General features: G+C 51.0%; 2 protein-coding genes across 2 annotated transcripts; both read left to right on the forward strand.

Moving 5' to 3' along the window:
- Window positions 1–34: 34 nt before the first annotated feature.
- PPP2R5D (protein phosphatase 2A regulatory subunit RTS1) lies at window positions 35–2,728 on the forward strand (the record flags this gene model as incomplete). The annotated part of the gene is made up of 8 exons (XM_026758469.1): window positions 35–58; window positions 190–513; window positions 615–1,214; window positions 1,285–1,638; window positions 1,699–1,869; window positions 1,941–2,068; window positions 2,140–2,467; window positions 2,585–2,728. 8 exons carry the CDS (start codon window positions 35–37, stop codon window positions 2,726–2,728), a joined length of 2,073 nt encoding a protein of 690 aa, XP_026614962.1.
- A 1,038-nt stretch (window positions 2,729–3,766) lies between these two features.
- On the forward strand, window positions 3,767–15,666 carry CDV56_105138 (histone acetyltransferase TRA1; the record flags this gene model as incomplete). The annotated part of the gene is made up of 4 exons (XM_026758757.1): window positions 3,767–3,818; window positions 3,937–4,094; window positions 4,183–14,934; window positions 14,983–15,666. 4 exons carry the CDS (start codon window positions 3,767–3,769, stop codon window positions 15,664–15,666), a joined length of 11,646 nt encoding a protein of 3,881 aa, XP_026614963.1.

Below are 15,666 nucleotides of genomic sequence, written 5' to 3' on the forward strand. Positions count from 1 at the left end.
CCGAGTACATGTGGCTGGTTACATAGTCTTGACAATGAAGGGTTTCAGACAGAGAGTGGTGAGTCTGCTCGACGATCGCCGTCCTATCCACGTTTCCGCTCCTACATTTCCCCCCCTCCCCGCCTTGCTACCTGGCGACCACCGCAGGACTGCGCTACCACAAGTTCCTGGCTAAAATAAATTCTTCAGCATGAGCAGTTGTCGAGGGCAAAAGAAGCGAATAAGTCCTCGAAGAAGAAAGACTCACAGAATCAGGCCGCCCTCGCAGCCCACCAGGCCCAGCAATCCGCCTCCCCGAACCACGGCACGCCGACTTCATCTACGACCTCCGTCAATGATATAAGGGGAAAGTCACCGGATAATGCCGCGCAAGCGGGGGTGTACCCCGCTGGCCAGCATTATATTCCGCATGGTGCAGGCGTCGCTGGACAGCCTGTGAACAATGGACCAGGGACTCCGACCAAGCCAGGGCAGCCGATTGCTCCTAGCGTGATCATCAGCCCAAGCGCACCGGTGAGTTCCCTAGCGACGCTCCAAAGTCCGTCGGAGACACTGTTCGCGCTGTGACCGTGTTGAAGGAACAACCGATGAGTGCTGACTTTCCATCTCGATAGCATGTCCCTCCCCCTGGTGCCGCAGAGACGATGCCTGGCGACTTGGCTCCTCCGAGGAAATCTCACGTCTTTGATCGCCTCCAGACTACACCCAAGGATATGTCGGAAGGGATTCGGACTCCTAAGCGCCAACATTCGTCGCGATTTGATATCTCCGATCAGCGCCAACGGGAGTTGGAGAAGCTTCCTGGTTTCCACGAAGTGCCACCGAATCGGCGCCAAGAGCTTTTCATGCAGAAAATTGACCAGTGCAATATCATTTTCGACTTCAATGATCCCACAGCCGACATGAAGTCCAAGGAGATCAAGAGACTGGCGCTCCACGAGCTCCTGGACTACGTAGCGAACAACCGTTCAGTGATCACCGAACCCATGTACCCTCGAGTGGTCGAGATGTTCGCCAAAAACCTCTTTCGACCCATTCCTCCCCCAGTTACGCCCCAAGGCGAGGCCTTTGACCCCGAAGAGGATGAGCCGGTCTTGGAAGTGGCCTGGCCGCATATCCAGGTTGTATATGAGTTCTTCTTGAGATTTATCGAGAGTCAAGATTTCAACACCAACATCGCCAAGGCATATATCGATCATCATTTTGTCCTCCAGGTACCCTTGAATCCTCATAGCCCTTTCTTTCCCTCTGAGAGCCACACACCCCGATACTAATCCTCATCAGTTATTGGAGTTATTCGATTCGGAAGACCCTCGGGAACGTGACTTTCTCAAGACCACTTTGCATCGGATCTACGGAAAGTTCCTGAATTTGCGGTCTTATATCCGTCGATCCATCAACAACGTTTTCTTCCAATTCACGTACGAGACAGAGCGATTCAACGGAATTGCCGAGTTGCTAGAAATTCTGGGGTCTATCATCAACGGATTTGCCTTGCCTCTCAAGGAGGAGCATAAGCTCTTTCTGACCCGAGTGCTGCTTCCCATGCACAAAGTCAAGAGTCTCAGCATGTATCACCCGCAACTCGCTTATTGCATCGTCCAATTCCTTGAAAAGGATTCTACTTTGACAGAAGAGGTGAGCCTCATGTTCATTTCAGTGTTCGCCGCCCAGCTCTTCTGATAACGTGGATTCTAGGTCGTTCTGGGCTTGCTACGCTACTGGCCTAAAACGAATAGCACCAAGGAGGTCATGTATCTCAATGAAGTGGAGGATATCTTCGAAGTCATGGATCCAGCGGAATTTGCCAAGGTTCAAGTACCTCTTTTTCAACAACTGGCCAAGTCAGTTGCAAGTCCTCATTTCCAGGTATGTGCAGACAAACTGCCTGTCCAGGACTATATCCTACGATTATGTGACGAGTCAATGACTCTTTCCAGGTCGCGGAACGTGCACTCTACTTCTGGAACAATGAATATTTCTGCAACTTGGTCAGTGACAATGTGGAGACGATCCTTCCCATCATGTTCGCGCCTCTTTACGAGAACTCCAAGGGCCATTGGAATAGGTGAGTCGATCACTAGAGTCTTGGGTGTACTTCTTACGCCAAATCCGCTAAACATTCTCACCCTCTCATAGAACTATTCACAGCATGGTGTACAATGCCATGAAGATGTTCATGGAAATCAACCCTCAACTTTTTGACGAATGTTCCCATGAATATAATGAGCGGCAGAACAGCGCTGAGCAGCGGGAGAAAGCTCGACAAGAACGATGGGAGAAGGTCTTGGAGCGAGCCAGGCAGAGGAAGAACGGACTCTTGCCGCCTCCAGCCCCACCTGCAGATGCGCCAGCGCAAGTTGATGAGGCTGATGCCCTTGCTCAGGATAACCAGAAGCGTCTCAACGCTCTGAAACTGGATGATTCTGAGTCAAACAAGGAGCGGAAAGAGGGTGCACCAACTACGGTAAGTAACATCCCACTCTGACTGGTTTTGTGTTCGCGATTGTCGCATGTGATTTGTCACTCCAAATCAAGGACCATCTACTCTAATTTTGTGTTGCATTCTGTGTATCTTGCTAAGATTTTGCGCATTTCGGCGTCTAGCAAGCGTGATTCTAACGTTGAAACGTCCGTTTGCTCCAGAGACGGCGCCGAGGTTCTCTCGACGGTTCTTATACGCGAAGGCGACGAAGTGGTAGCGGCAGCGAGATTCGACCGCGTGTAGATCGACGACGGTCGGCTGGTTCGAACGCCGTATCGTTTTTGTCGCGAAGCAACTCTCTCAAGTGATGGTCGGTTTGGTAACATGACTCCTCCGTTAGATTTTTTTTGTGCAATGATGGCATAGCGACTATGAGCTGCGATGAAAGTGTATTTGACTTTGTTTGGCTTGACATTCGATACAAGCCGTTCACCCGTGCGAGCCTTTGCCTTGGTCGCTTTCCCCTTTTCCTCCCCTCTTCTTTCTTTTGTACATGACTTTCAATATCCTTCACAGTGCGCGCGAGGCTTATAGAGCCCCCGCGATTGACCAAGCGGACATTTGATTTGGACTATTAGATCTCTGTTCGGGTCTGGAAAACGGGTGCGAATGGCGTTTCGCTCTCAATCGACCTCGATGTCGGTGCATTTTTTTGAGTTTCTAATTAAAGACTTTCAGTCACTTTATGGACTGTCGTATGCTTCCAAAATTATTGATGCACGTGCCTTCAACATGTAAACCCAGGGCCAGGCACACTAGGCACATATCGTCGGTCTGACAGGCTACGTGACGCGACTACCGCGTCAGACGCGCGCCAGCCGGAACGGGGAAACACTCACCCGTAATTTCCTGTTTTGGCTTAGTGTTTCCTTCGGGGTCTCTGCGATACCCGCGCTCTGCTCTACAGCTTTCTGCTCTGGGAGTCCTCAAGGCATGAGTCTTGTGTCTGTGAGGTCTTATATCCTTCCTTCCCTTCACGCTCCCCTCCGCTACTTCTTGATACCCCTCTCTTGGAGCGAATACCTTCTCTTTTGATTATCACCCCCAAACATTAGCCGGGGAAATTTAATGACTTAACGACCGTGTTTCTTTTGCTCACTCTAGCTAGCGTTTTCGTCGAGCGAGTACAGAAACGATTTCTCCCTCGATGTCCCGCATGTGAGAAGGACACGCGAAACCGGTTGTGCTGGCTGTTCAATAATTAGCCGGCCTCGCGGCCTGGCAGCGATCCAATTCCGTTCTACACATTAATACCATCTTCCCCAGGGATCAATCGCAGCCATGGAGCGAAGCATTGATATCTACGCCAGCAAGCTGGGCGACGATAAGCTTGGTACGTCCCTACCTCAATGCATATCTGACTAGTCCGACTATGAGACCGTTTCATTCGAGGCGCAAGCCCTGTAAATGATATGCGTCATTAGACCCGTGTTAACCAGTTTGCGATTTAGATATTAAAATCAGAGCCAACGTCGCGGTCGAGCTACGAGACAACATAGAGCCCTTATGCTCTGGTGCAAGCTATCCGATCTTCCTTTCCAAGCTATGGCCAGTATTCAAGAACATTCTGAAGGGCGAGCCGGTGTTCACAAACTTGTCATTCGAACAGGTAAGTCGCCTGTCGCTTCAGCACTCTTCCCCTCTCAACCGTGGGGAGATTGGCGGAACTGGAGCTCATATCGGTGTTTCGGTCCTAGAAATTACGGAACTGCGTCCTCGAAACCTTACACCGACTGCCAATGGCTTCTCCCGATGTCGAACCCTACGCTGCGGATATGGTTGACCTGCTCATGGATCTTGTGCGCATTGAGAATGAGGAGAATGCTGTTCTCTGCATGAAGACGATCATGGATCTGGAGCGGAACCAAGCCAATGCGACAGCTGCCCGGGTACAGCCTTTCTTGGAGCTCATCCAAGAGATGTTTCAGACGATGGAACAGGTTGTTCGTGATACATTTGATACACCAAGCCAGGCCACACCGTCCGGAATGCCGTCAACGCCGAGTGCTACAGTACAGAACTTTCAGTCCCCTCGGCCCAGTTCGCCTGCCACGTCGGTGTCAGATCTCGGGCCAGATCAGCAATCCAGCAATGTCCTGCTCAAGGGTATGCAGTCATTCAAGGTCTTGGCGGAGTGCCCAATCATCGTCGTGTCCATCTTCCAGACTCATCGGAATTCCGTCTCGGCCAATGTCAAGCTGTTCGTGCCTTTAATAAAGAGTATTCTTCTCCTTCAAGCCAAGCCGCAGGAGCGGGCGCATGCGGAGGCAGCAGCACAAGGGACAATCTTTACAGGCGTATGCAGGGAGATCAAAAATCGTGCTGCCTTTGGCGAATTTATCACAGCACAAGTGAAGACGATGAGCTTTCTCGCATACCTGCTCCGTATGTATGCGCACCAGCTCCAAGACTTTCTCCCTACGCTTCCTTCCGTTGTGGTTCGACTCCTGCAAGATTGCCCCAGGGAGAAATCCAGCGCCAGGAAGGAGCTCCTTGTGGCCATCCGGCACATTATCAATTTTAATTACCGGAAGATCTTCCTGGAGAAGATTGACGAACTGCTTGACGAGAGAACCCTCATCGGCGATGGCTTAACTGTGTACGAGACGATGCGGCCACTCGCCTACAGCATGCTTGCAGATCTTATTCACCATGTGCGAGATCACCTCACTCGTGATCAAATTCGGCGAACAGTCGAAGTGTACACAAAGAACCTTCACGATGATTTCCCGGGAACAAGCTTTCAAACCATGAGTGCCAAGTTGCTTTTGAACATGGCCGAAAGGATTGCAAAGCTAGACGATAAGCGCGAGGCCCGTTATTTCCTGATTATGATTTTAGATGCTATTGGTGATAAATTTGCTTGGATTAATCATCAATTTGATAATGCCGTCAAGGTGTCCAGGGCGTACAAGGCAGGCAAGAAAGATATTGAGCCTTCTTCGGAAAGATATCTCGCGGACAAGGACCACCCTCCAGATTGGGATGAGATCGATATTTTCTCGGCATCGCCCATTAAGACCTCTAACCCTCGCGATCGCGGAGGAGACCCTGTCTCGGACAATATTTTTCTGTTCAAGAACCTCATCAACGGACTGAAGAACATCTTCCATCAGCTCAAAAACTGCAACCCAGAGCATATTCAGATCGACCCTAATAGCGTGCCGATCAATTGGCCGGAAGTCTCTTACGGCTATAATGCAGAGGAAGTACGGGTTATCAAGAAGTTGTTCCACGAGGGAGCGCGTGTCTTCAAATATTATGGCGTCGATCAGCCTACGCCAGAAGTGACATATAGTTCCCCCTTCGATTTCCTTGCCAGTCAGTATACAGCGCCTATGTCGCGGGAAGAGAAAGAGCTTTTGGAGAGCTTTGGAACTGTCTTCCACTGCATTGATACGGCCACTTTCCATGAGGTGTTTCACTCCGAGATCCCTTACCTTCATGAGCTTATGTTTGAACATGGGGCTTTACTTCACCTGCCTCAATTTTTCCTCGCCAGCGAAGCCACTTCTCCTGCATTCTCCGGGATGGTGCTCCAGTACCTCATGGATCGTATCCATGAAGTGGGAACCGCTGACATGACCAAAGCGAAGATTCTCCTCAGGATGTTCAAGCTTTCTTTCATGGCCGTGACCCTCTTCTCCGTCCAGAATGAGCAGGTACTGCACCCTCATGTAACCAAGATCGTCACAAAATGTATCGAGCTATCAGTGACCGCTGAAGAACCCATGAACTATTTCCTCCTCCTGCGGTCGCTCTTTCGCAGCATTGGCGGGGGCCGATTCGAACTGTTGTACAAGGAAATTCTTCCATTGCTGGAGATGCTCCTTGAGACGTTCAACAATTTATTGCTTGCTGCTCGAAGGCCGCAAGAGCGTGATCTTTATGTCGAATTGACGCTCACTGTGCCTGCGCGTTTGTCCCATCTTCTACCTCACCTGAGCTACCTAATGCGCCCCATCGTTGTAGCATTACGCGCAGACTCAGATCTTGTAGGGCAGGGCTTGCGAACCCTTGAGCTTTGCGTTGACAATCTCACTGCTGACTACCTGGACCCCATCATGGCTCCCATTATGGACGAATTGATGACTGCTCTATGGGATCATCTGCGACCGCATCCCTACAATCATTTCCACGCTCACACAACCATGCGAATTCTGGGTAAATTAGGTGGCCGCAACAGAAAATTTTTGAACCATCCCCCTGACCTTACATTCGAGCAATTTTCTGATGATCCACCAAGCTTCGATATCAAGCTTATTGGGCCAAGCGAGAAACGGCCGTTCCCCAGCGAAATCGGGGTGGACCTAGCGATCAGGAAGTTAATGGAGGTTCCCAAGACGGCCGCCGCAAAGGCCTCTGATGGCTACTATAAGCAACAGGCATTTCGCATGCTCTCATCTCAATTGAAGCTCTACATTGGTCATGAGAATGTCCCGGAAGATCTAGCTGCCCTTGTGCGTTTGCACGCCAATGACCTCTTCGAGGGCAAAACCACAGCCATGTCCGACATACTGGACAAGTCTGAGAGGTCTAGTTCTATCCCGAAGAAGTTGGCGCAGGAGGGTACTCTGAAGCAGCTCCTGAAAGCTTGCATTTTTGCCACCACCCTTCCAGACATCGAACAGAGCGCAACTGCTTTCGTGGCCGATGTCTGCAAGCATTTCGCAGTCGTCGAAGTCGGAAGGGCCCTCGCTCTAGCCAGACATAATCGGAAGCCCTTTGATGTCCACAGTGGGGAAGGTCCTGTGTATTTAGACTCGCGGATCCTCGCTGAGGCAATCGTCGAAAGCCTCTCATCTGAAAACCTTCGTGTCCGCGATGGCGCTCAGGCGGCAATGCAGGTTATGAAGGACGCCGCGGGGATCATTTTTGGAGCACCTGAGCGAGTTGCGAAACTGCCATTCTTCCAGCACCTGGGCCGTGTCTTTTGCCATAGCTGTCATAGCGAGGAATGGTTCACCAAGGCCGGAGGCAGTCTGGGTATTCACCTGTTTGCAACCAAACTCGATCTTGGGGATTCTTGGCTCTTTGATAGACAGTTTGAATTCGCCCGAGCACTGATGTATGTTATCAAGGATACACCCGCTGATCTGCCGGCTAGCACTCGAGTCAGTGCACACGAAACCCTGGACTTGATTCTCAGACGATGCTGCAAGAATATGTCCAAGGATGACATGAAGAACGAGAAGAGTCGTCTTTGGTCCCTTTGCGGTTTCTTTGTCTATGAGCTTTCGCATATGAACAAGCATGTCCGCGAGGCTTCGCGAAGGAGTTTTTCCACGATTGCCGAGGTCCTTGGTTGTCAAGTACATGAGCTCATTTTCCCCGTCAAAGACCGGCTTCTGCAGTCGATTTTTAACAAGCCTCTGCGGGCATTGCCTTTCCCCACTCAGATCGGCTTCATTGATGCCATAACCTTCTGCCTAAGCCTCCACAACAACATTGTCACCTTCAACGAGCCATTGAATCGATTGATGCTGGAGTCCCTTGCCCTTGCAGATGCTGACGATGAGTCTCTCGCATCCAAGCCGAATGAGTTCAAGAATGCCGAAATGATTGTCAATCTCCGTGTGGCCTGCCTGCGTTTGTTGTCGATGGCAATGAGCTTCCCGGAATTTGCCAATACGCCCCAGAACACCAGCCGTGCGCGCATCATCTCCGTCTTCTTCAAGTCCCTTTATTCACGATCCCACGATGTCATCGAGGCGGCCAACGCAGGTCTCAGGGATGTTCTCACGCAGACGAACAAGCTGCCCAAAGATCTGCTTCAGAATGGCCTTCGCCCAATTCTCATGAACCTGCAGGACCCCAAACGCCTTAGCGTTGCGGGACTGGACGGACTTGCTCGCCTCCTTACCCTGCTGACAAACTACTTCAAGGTCGAGATTGGTGCCCGGCTGTTGGATCACATGAAGGTCATAGCGGATGATGCGGTGTTACAAAAGGTGTCGTTCAGCCTTGTCGAACAAAATCAGACAATTAAGATTGTCACTGCGATCTTCAACATATTCCACCTCCTTCCTCCAGCCGCCACATCGTTTATGGAGCACCTTGTTAATAAAGTGTTGGAACTGGAAGAGAAGCTTCGCCGAACATCTAACAGCCCATTCCGGAAACCGCTTGTCAAGTATCTCAATCGCTATCCCAAGGAGAGTTTGACATTCTTCCAAGCTCGCTTTAAAGAGGAGCGCTTCGGACGATTCTTCGGCCAGATTCTCGCGGACCCGGACAGCGAGGCGTTGCGTGCTGCAGTCGTAGCAGACACCGAGGGCTTCAAGTCAGCCGTTTTTGGACAAGACTCAGCCGACGGCAGGAATACTGCTGCCATTAACGGTATCTATGTCGCGCATTCTGTCTGCTCGTACGAAGCCACCAAGCGCTGGCTGGTCTCGCACGCCGATCTCAAGACCATGCTGCTCAATGCCGGACGGGATCTTGAGAGGAAGCTGCGCAGTGATCGGCTTCCCGCCAATGAGCGTCTGAGGGTGGAGCAAGCGGAGGACCAGTTGATGGATATATTCACCATCTACCTGTCCGAGTCGGTGCAGGACCTGGATTTCCTCTTTGACGTGATAGACGGTTTATCGGCAGAAGAACTGAAGCGTACGCTAGCATTCCCCAAGTTCATCTATCGCCACATCATCACCAACGAATCCATCGACTACCGTCGGTCAGTAATTATGCGTTGTCTGGATCTTTACGGCCAACGCACTTGCTCACAGAAGATGAAAACGTACGCTTTCCACAATCTGGTCAATCCAATATTCGCCATGGACGTCCAAACAACATGGAATAGCCCTTCTAACAGCCCAAAGTTGATGGATAAGAGCATGACTGAATCTATTCAGAGCCGTCTCTGGAGGCCCCAGTTAGCTGATTTGAGCGAGGAGTCTACTCAAGCTGGCGTGGACCATTCGCGCATGGAATTACTCCAGCTGTCGGCTTTGTTGATCAAATACCATCATCAGACCGTTCAAGATTCTCGCAAGGACATCATTAAGTTTGCTTGGAATTATATTCGGCTTGAAGATATAATCAACAAGTATGGAGCCTATGTCCTCATCAGTTACTTCATTGCCCACTACGAGACGCCTTTCAAGATTGTGGTTCAGGTCTACGTCGCTTTGTTGCGAGCACATCAAAACGAGGGCAAAGCCCTTGTCACTCAGGCTCTTGACGTTCTGGCGCCCGTTTTGCCTTCAAGGATAATGTCTGCAACGAGCAATGCTCAGACGCCCGACACACGGTATCCGTTGTGGGCGAAGTGGCCTCGACGCATCTTAGCGGAAGAGACTGCGAATCTGCAACAAGTCATGAGCATCTTTCAATTCCTGGTGCGGCACCCCGACCTCTTTTATGAATCTAGAGAGCATTTCGTTCCACTCATCGTTCCCTCTTTGATCAAAATCGCGGCACCTCCGAATTCGAATAATGAAAGCAAGAAGCTTGCTCTGAATTTAATTGGTCTGATTTGGCACTGGGAAGAGAAGAGGGTTACTAGCAGCCGTAGCGCCATGACCAATGGCATTTTGGAGTCGCCAAATGCGAGGAAGCGCAAACTTGAAGCTACACAAGACACATCTTCACCTTCTGCAGCTCTTGCTCCCCCTAGTTCTTACGAACGCACTGAGTACATCATACCTTCTGACCTGCGAGCTGCAATGTCGAAGTATCTGATTACATTCATTACGACCGTGCCCGAGAGATTCCCCGTTCCAGCTGCTCGCATCCGCGAGCTACCTTCGTCAAAACCACAGCAACAGCAGCAGGCCATCCTGACTGGCGACATGGTTAAGAAAGCCGTGTTCTTACTGAGGAACCTCCTCTCTCCCGAGTACTGGGGCGATCTTGATATTGAATTGTATCAGAAGATTACCGAGCCAATCCTTGCCGGGGAAAAGGCGGACAAGCCAGACGAAAAGCACATCACCAGCATGATCAATGCTTTGCAAGTCGTGCGTGTGCTTCTCGCAGTTAAGCCTGATGAATGGATCACTGCTCGTCTTCCGCTCATTCAAAAGTTATTCGAGAAGCCCTTGCGCTCAGACAACCTGGAAATTCAGGATTCTCTTCATGGCTTAGAGGATAACATGGATATCTCTCCCAAACTACCGCCCCCGATACGACGTGTTCTCAGCGCTCTGCCAGAAGATCAACCAGACGAGGAAGATGCTATGATGGATGTTGAGAACTCGCCTTCTGAATTTGTCACCTACCTGTCGGCCATTGCCACAGAGACTCTTTCGGCCAACAACTACATTTCAAGCCTCAACATCCTCTGGACGCTTTCAAAGCACAAACCGGCTGAGATAGACGCCCATATTGTTCCAGTTATGAAGGCCTTCTCCCAGAAACTGGCGAAAGAGCACGTTGCAGCATCGACAAACAACCAACAAGCACAATATCCACCTGGTGGCGCCAAGCCTGCGGAGAATCTGCCGGATCAGCAGGAATACGAAATCGGTGTTGACTTGATTCTTAAGACAATCGAGTTGATTTCTGTGCGCATGTCTCACCTCGGTGAGCAAAGGCGTCCGTTCCTGAGTGTACTCGCACAGTTGGTTGAAAGGTCACAGAATGAGGCTCTTTGCACCAAAGTACTGAGTATGGTTGAGACCTGGATTTTTCATTCCACGGAGTCTTGGCCGACCTTGAAGGAGAAGACTGCTGTCTTACACAAGATGCTACTTTTTGAAACTCGATCGGACCAGAAAATGCTGAAGAAGTTCTTGGATCTGGTGATCAGGATCTACGAAGATTCCAAGATCACCCGTACCGAGCTCACAGTTAGGTTGGAGCATGCATTCTTAATCGGCACTAGAGCGCAGGATGTTGAAATGCGTAATCGGTTCATGAACATATTCGATCGGAGTTTGACCCGACTAGCTAGCTCCCGGCTAAGCTATGTCCTTACCTGCCAGAATTGGGACACTCTAGCGGACTCCTTCTGGCTCGCTCAAGCCTCCCATCTCATCCTGGGGTGTGTTGACATGACAGCACAGGCTAGACTTCACCCGGACGATTTCACCGTTTATCCTCTGTCTTTCCTCCTGAGCAATGCTGAAAAAGACGCAAGGAAGACTGATGTCATGGTCGATATTCAGCTGGAGGCTTTTATCTCCGATCGTAAGCGATTCATAGCCGATATTGGCGACGTGAGAACTCGAGATTTGATGGAGCCGCTCTGCCAACTCCAGCACACAGACCCAAACGTCGCTTACAGTCTGTGGACCACATTGTTCCCGATTTTCTGGTCTACCTTGTCCAGAGAGGACCGTATCGACTTGGAGAAGGGCATGGTGACCCTCATCACGCGCGAATATCATCAAAGACAGCTGGACAAGAGGCCAAATGTTGTGCAAGCTCTGCTTGAAGGCGCCGTCAGGGCCAAGCCCCGATTTAAAATCCCACCTCATGTGATGAAGTACCTCAGTCGCACTTATGACGCGTGGTATACGGCTGCCAGCTATCTCGAGGAAACAGCAATCAGCCCGATCATTGATACTCCGACTGTACGTGAGAGTAACCTGGATGCGTTGGTGGAAGTATATGCGGGTCTACAAGAAGATGACTTCTTTTACGGTACATGGCGACGGCGATGCAAGTTCGTTGAAACCAACGCTGCCCTCTCCTATGAACAGCAGGGAATGTGGGATAAGGCCCAGCAACTTTACGAAAATGCTCAGATCAAGGCACGGTCCGGTGCAATGCCATTTTCGCAAGGCGAATACTACCTGTGGGAAGATCACTGGTTGATCTGCGCCCAGAAATTGCAGCAGTGGGAGATTCTGAGCGACTTTGCCAAGCACGAGAATCTCAACGATCTTCTCTTGGAGGCTGCCTGGAGGAACATCGAGAACTGGCAAAGCGAAGGCAATCGGGAGCAGATCGAATCGCTCATCAAATCCGTTTCCGATGCGCCCACACCAAGGCGTACATTCTTCCAAGCTTTCATGTCGCTCTTGCAATTCCACCTCAAGAAAGAGAATTTGCAGGACTTCAATGGTGTGTGTGATGAGTCGATTCAGTTATCCATTCGCAAATGGCTCCAGTTGCCGAAGAATATTACAAATGCCCACATTCCGATACTGCAGCATTTCCAACTTCTCGTTGAGCTTCATGATGCAAGCCACATCTGTGCAAGCTTGTCTCAAACCAATGAAAGAAACCTGGATACCAAGTCCGCTGAGTTGAAGCTGCTGCTTGGAACATGGCGAGATCGTCTTCCCAATCTCTGGGACGACATCAACGCCTGGCAGGATCTTGTCACCTGGCGCCAGCATATCTTCCAGCTCATCAACGCGACGTACCTAAGTCTACTGCCCCCACAGACAAACAACGTGGCTAGCAATTCCTACGCCTATCGTGGCTATCACGAGACAGCATGGATCATCAACAGGTTCGCCCATGTTGCTCGAAAGCACCAAATGCCCGAAGTCTGCATCAACCAGCTCAGCCGGATCTACACCCTACCGAATATTGAAATTCAAGAGGCTTTCCTGAAGCTGCGGGAACAGGCAAAATGCCATTATCAAAACCCCAAGGAACTCAACAGTGGATTGGATGTAATCAACAACACAAATCTCAACTACTTCGGCGCACAGCAGAAGGCTGAGTTCTACACCCTCAAGGGCATGTTCCTGGCCAAACTCAGTCATGTCAATGAAGCCAACGAGGCATTTGGGGTCGCTTTGTACTACGACTTGAGACTCGCAAAGGCCTGGTCTGAGTGGGGCCAATACAGTGATCAACGCTTCAAGGCCGATCCATCTGACTATGAACTGGCCAGCAATGCAGTTAGCTGTTATCTTGAGGCTGCCGGCCTTTACAAGAATGCGAAGTCTAGAAAACTCCTCAGCCGTATTCTCTGGCTTCTCAGCTTGGACAATGAAGAGGGACGAATCGCTGGAGCCTTTGAGAACTTCAAGGGAGACACCCCTGTTTGGTACTGGATTACCTTCATTCCGCAGCTTCTTACGAGCTTGTCGCACCGCGAAGCACGCCTTTGCAAGGCCGTCTTGGTGAAGATAGCGAAGTTGTACCCTCAGGCGCTCTTCTTCCTCCTTCGTACGAACCGGGAGGACATGCTCAGTATCAAGAAACAGCATGACCAGAAGCAGGAGAAATTGAATCGTGCTAGGCAGCAGCAGGCCTCGCCGCACACCAAGCCTTCTCCAGCGACGGCCGACAGTTCTCCTGCACAGGGTGGTCAACCTGCCAATACAAACGCTCCTGCTCAGGGTCAGGTTAACCAACCATCTCAAGGTCAAGCCCAAGTTCACCCACAAGGTTTGCCCCAAGGCCAGAGTCCAGGTCAGGGCCAGATCAAGACCCAGCAATCACCCGCTCAAGGCCAAGCTCAGCCCCAGGGACAAGCTCAACCCTCCGGTGCAGTTCCTGGTCAACCCCAAGCTCCAGGGCAAGGGCAAATGCAGCAACCTCAGAATCAACAACAGGCTCATTTGCAAGTCCCTGGGCAAAATGGGGTGCCGCAGCAGGCCCAGAATGCTGTCGCAGAGCCAGAAAAGGAGCCTCTCAAGAAACCGTGGGAGTATTCGGACGAGATCATGTCCGGCCTCAAGACTGCCTTCCCTTTGCTTGCACTGTCGATGGAGACGATGGTCGACCAAATTCATAAGAACTTCAAGTGCCCCCCTGACGAGGACGCCTATCGTCTCATTGTCGCCCTGCTTAACGATGGCTTGGCATACGTGGGTCGCATGCCCGGTTCATACGCCCAGGACTTCAAATTACCTGCCGCCACCGAGGCCAACATCACACGCTTCGCAGAAACGATCCTCCCCGCACATATTCGCAAGTCTTTCGAAGCCGACTTCGTCGTCAAGAAGCCAACCATGTACGAATACATCCAGAAGCTGCGTCGCTGGCGTGACAAATTCGAGGAGAAGCTGGATCGCCGCGGCCAGTACCAGTTTTTGGAAACTTATTCGCCGCATCTGAGCGAGTTCCGCTTCCTCAAATTTGATGAAGTCGAGGTGCCGGGACAGTATCTGCTGCACAAGGACAAGAACCAGGATTTTGTGCGCATCGACAGGTTCCTACCAGATATTGATCTTGTCCGGGGTATTGGTGTTTGTCATCGTCGGCTCAAGATTCGTGGCCATGACGGCAGCGTGCATCCGTTTGCTGTTCAACATCCCGCAGCTCGGCACTGCAGACGAGAAGAGCGCATCCTGCAGCTCTTCCGTATCTTCAACGGTCTCCTTGGCAAACGCAAGGAAAGCCGGCGCCGTAACCTTTATTTCCATCTCCCGCTCATGGTTCCCCTCGCGCCGCACATTCGCTTGGTGCGCGATGATCCTTCATACATGTCTATGCAGGGCATATTCGAGGACTATTGCCGCCGAGTGGGAACCAGCAAAGATGAACCTGTGCTGTTTACTATGGAGAAAATGCGGTCATTGGCAGAAACGAAGCAAAATGTAAGTCAAACTGATTGTTTAATGGTGGAACAAGCTAACGTATCCCAGCGAACCCCTGACCAGCAGCAGGTTCTTCGGACTGAGATTCTCACGGCCATTCAGGAGAAGTGGGTGCCCAGCACGATTGTGAAGGACTACTTCCAGAAGACGTATCCCAACTTTGCCAATTTCTGGCTCTTCCGTCGCCAATTCTCCTATCAATACGCGGCTATCGCATTTATGACCTATGTGATGCATATGGGCAACCGGTATCCCAACAAGATAATGATCTCCAGATCTACAGGCGACATTTGGGGCACGGAGCTGATACCAACAATTAACCCCGCAAAGGCCTTCTTCTACAACCCGGAACAGGTGCCATTCCGTTTCACGCCTAATATCCAGACACTGATAGGACCGATTGCAACTGAAGGCCTCTTTGCTTGCGCTTTGATGGCGATCGCCCGCTGCCTCACCGAACCGCGTCATGAGCTCGAGCAGCAGCTGAGCATCTTCGTTCGTGACGAGATGATGTTCTGGGCCACAGCGCAACATCGCGGTGTACTTCCAGTTCAACAGCTTCGTGACCTGGTATACAACAATAGTGAGATCATTGTCAACCGGGCTGTTAGCCTTGCCAGCCCTCCGGAAGGCAACTTGCCCGCGAACCAAACTACCATCGACCTGATCTCCAAGGCTGTAAACCCTCAGCACCTGGCATCTTGTGATGCGCTCTGGATGCCGTACCTCTAG

This window comes from Aspergillus thermomutatus, assembly GCF_002237265.1.
Source record: "Aspergillus thermomutatus strain HMR AF 39 chromosome Unknown NODE_79, whole genome shotgun sequence".
Classification (NCBI taxonomy): domain Eukaryota; kingdom Fungi; phylum Ascomycota; class Eurotiomycetes; order Eurotiales; family Aspergillaceae; genus Aspergillus; species Aspergillus thermomutatus.